The sequence below is a fragment of the Microtus oregoni genome, unplaced genomic scaffold (assembly GCF_018167655.1).
Source record: "Microtus oregoni isolate MIOR12 unplaced genomic scaffold, Mior012 000004F_ref0000308, whole genome shotgun sequence".
Taxonomy (NCBI): Eukaryota; Metazoa; Chordata; class Mammalia; order Rodentia; family Cricetidae; genus Microtus; species Microtus oregoni.
In genome coordinates, this window is record NW_024543063.1 from 13,879,497 (window position 1) to 13,881,863 (window position 2,367).

A 2,367-nucleotide genomic window follows, 5' to 3' on the forward strand; every position below is an offset into this window, starting at 1 on the left:
GGAACCAGAGCCGCCCCACCCACTGCTTTTACTTGGTGGCACGCTCAAGACACTTCCACAAGGACAAACATGGTACAGAAATTTTATTGGAAATAGCTGCCTGTCCAGCTGATCGACAGCTATATTCGGATTTATAAAGTTGCTGTTGTTCCCTGTCAAACTGGAAGTTCCAAGACAGCAGAAGTTACAGCTGCCAGTCTTGCTCCATCCTTGGCTCAGCTGGTACCCAACACACTCATCCCCCTCTGTGACGCTGGTCACGAGGTAAAGGGGATTCTCAGGCCTAGTTTCCCAAACACCCTTTGTCCACCCAGGACACCTAAAGGGAAGATGGTCTTCAGCTTCGTCACAAGGCTGCCTGGTGGCTGGGTGCCTCAGCAGCACCTGACTGATGTCCTCAGCAGGCATTGCAACATTCCCCAAGACGGGAAAAACGGTCTCATGAACTCAGATCACAGGACGAAGAGTTACTAGACAGCCCGCTGGAATGTGCTGAGCAGTCAGGGTGGTTTTCCAAGGAGAGGGTCCAGTCCGAGAGGGCTAATGTCAGCTGCAAGCTCCAGTTCTTGGTTCTAATGGCGTTAGGCTATAGATGTGACCATGATAATCACCCAGATTACAAATCATAGATGCAGGTATTCAGTAGAAATGGCGACATTCGTTCCAGCGGAAGTGTAAAGGAAGTCCTTGGAGGACTATCAGTGCCTCCTCAGCAAGTAGGCGTGGGCTCTAGAGACAGTAGTTACTAACTTCTGATCCTGTCACCTCCCTCCCCAGACCAGGTACCCTCTGTCCATAGCTGTACTGTGCACACGCACACTCACACACACACGCAGCAAGGCACCGCACATCAGCATGATAGCTGTCCTCTCCTTTGAGGGAGAGCCATCACTCTCTGGTAATTTTCAGAGGTTTAGCGGACAGTAAGAGATGTGTGAAAGGCAGCGCGGTGCGGTGTCAAAACCTCCTTGCGAGCCAGGCCCCAGTTCGCAAGGATCTTGAGGAACGCACGACGAAAATTTTGGCCGACGAAGGCATAGATGATGGGGTTGAGACAGCTGTGAGAAAAGGCCAGGAACTCAGTGGTATACAGGGCCTGGTCGATGTCACTGCGGCGCTTGCAGGTGTCCTCAATCCAGTGGGTGTCTAAGAGAGTGTCTGTGAGCAGGGCCAGGTTGTGGGGCAGCCAGCAGAGCAGGAAGACAAGCACAACCGCAAAAATGGCCCACATGGCCCGGTGCTTCTGCGCCATGCGGGCCTTAAAGAGCGTGCGCAGTGTGGACCCGTAGCAGAACAGCATGACCAGCAGCGGCAGGAGGAAGCCAAATGTGTGGGACAGGCCCCGCAACATTATCCGAAAATTTGTTGTGGCTTTACCCAGGACCTCGTAGCAGATTGTTCCAGAACCGTATGGTTTATAGGCCTGGCGGAAGATGACAAAGGGCAGGGACAGAATCAAAGAGAGACTCCAGAGACCTAGACATACGAACTTAACCAAGTGGCGCTTTCGGGTGAGCGTGCGCGTGGCATGGACGATGGCCAGGTATCGGTCCACACTGATGCAGGCCAGTAGCAGGATACCGCTGAAGAAGTTGACTTCCTTCAGGAGTGAGACCATCTTACACAGGGGCGTGCCAAAAATCCAGCCTTTCAATTTGGAGACAGCCCAGAAGGGCAGAGTCAGCGAAAAGAGCAGGTCAGCAACGGCGAGGTTCAGCACGTAGACGTCGGTGACAGAGCAGCTCCTTCGCCTGGATGAGAAGACCAGCATCACCAGGGAGTTTCCCAGCAAGCTCAACAGGGACACCAGTGCATAAACGGCAACCAGAGCCCAAGTGTTGGTTACTGGAACTCTCTTACAAGGGCTGAAATAATCTCCAGTGGGTATTTGGAAGCTATTTCCAAATTCTTTCTCGAAGTCATCCCACGTCATATTATCAGTAACAGCCCAGAAGTAGTCCGCCTTGGCCATGGTCCGATCTAGGTGAAAGGTCAAGAAAGAAATATGATTTAGTAACCAAATTCCAGCATCGTGAATGTTTAGGGGATAGTATTATTGGCTTCCCTGTTGCTTTGACAACCAGAGTTCACTCCCTTGGCCTTCAATTTGAACTTCGATAGAAGTTGAATTACTAATGCTGTCAAAGTTCTTGGAGATTCAGTCTGAGTACGGGATAAAATAACTCATGGGAGATACTTTTGCCTTCAAGTTGGCACTATAGTTCTCAACTCTATCTCCAGCTACCTTGTCTTCTTTTAACCATCTTTGTCCCTCAGCCATGCCCCTACATTCAGATGCTGCCACCAGGTCGCTCTTTTTTTTTTTTTTAATATATACAATATTCTGTCTGTGTGTATGCCCACACA

General features: G+C 50.6%; 1 protein-coding gene across 1 annotated transcript; it reads right to left on the reverse strand.

Moving 5' to 3' along the window:
* Positions 1-243: 243 nt before the first annotated feature.
* LOC121447562 (C-X-C chemokine receptor type 1-like) lies at positions 244-1,972 on the reverse strand. The gene has a single exon (XM_041650874.1). It carries the CDS (start codon positions 1,970-1,972, stop codon positions 914-916), a length of 1,059 nt encoding a protein of 352 aa, XP_041506808.1. The 3' UTR covers positions 244-913.
* Positions 1,973-2,367: the final 395 nt, after the last annotated feature.

Coding starts and splice junctions, on each gene's coding strand:
- LOC121447562 (XM_041650874.1), bottom strand. CDS start 1,972: ATGGCCAAGGCGGACTACTTCTGGGCTGTTACTGATAATATGACGTGG.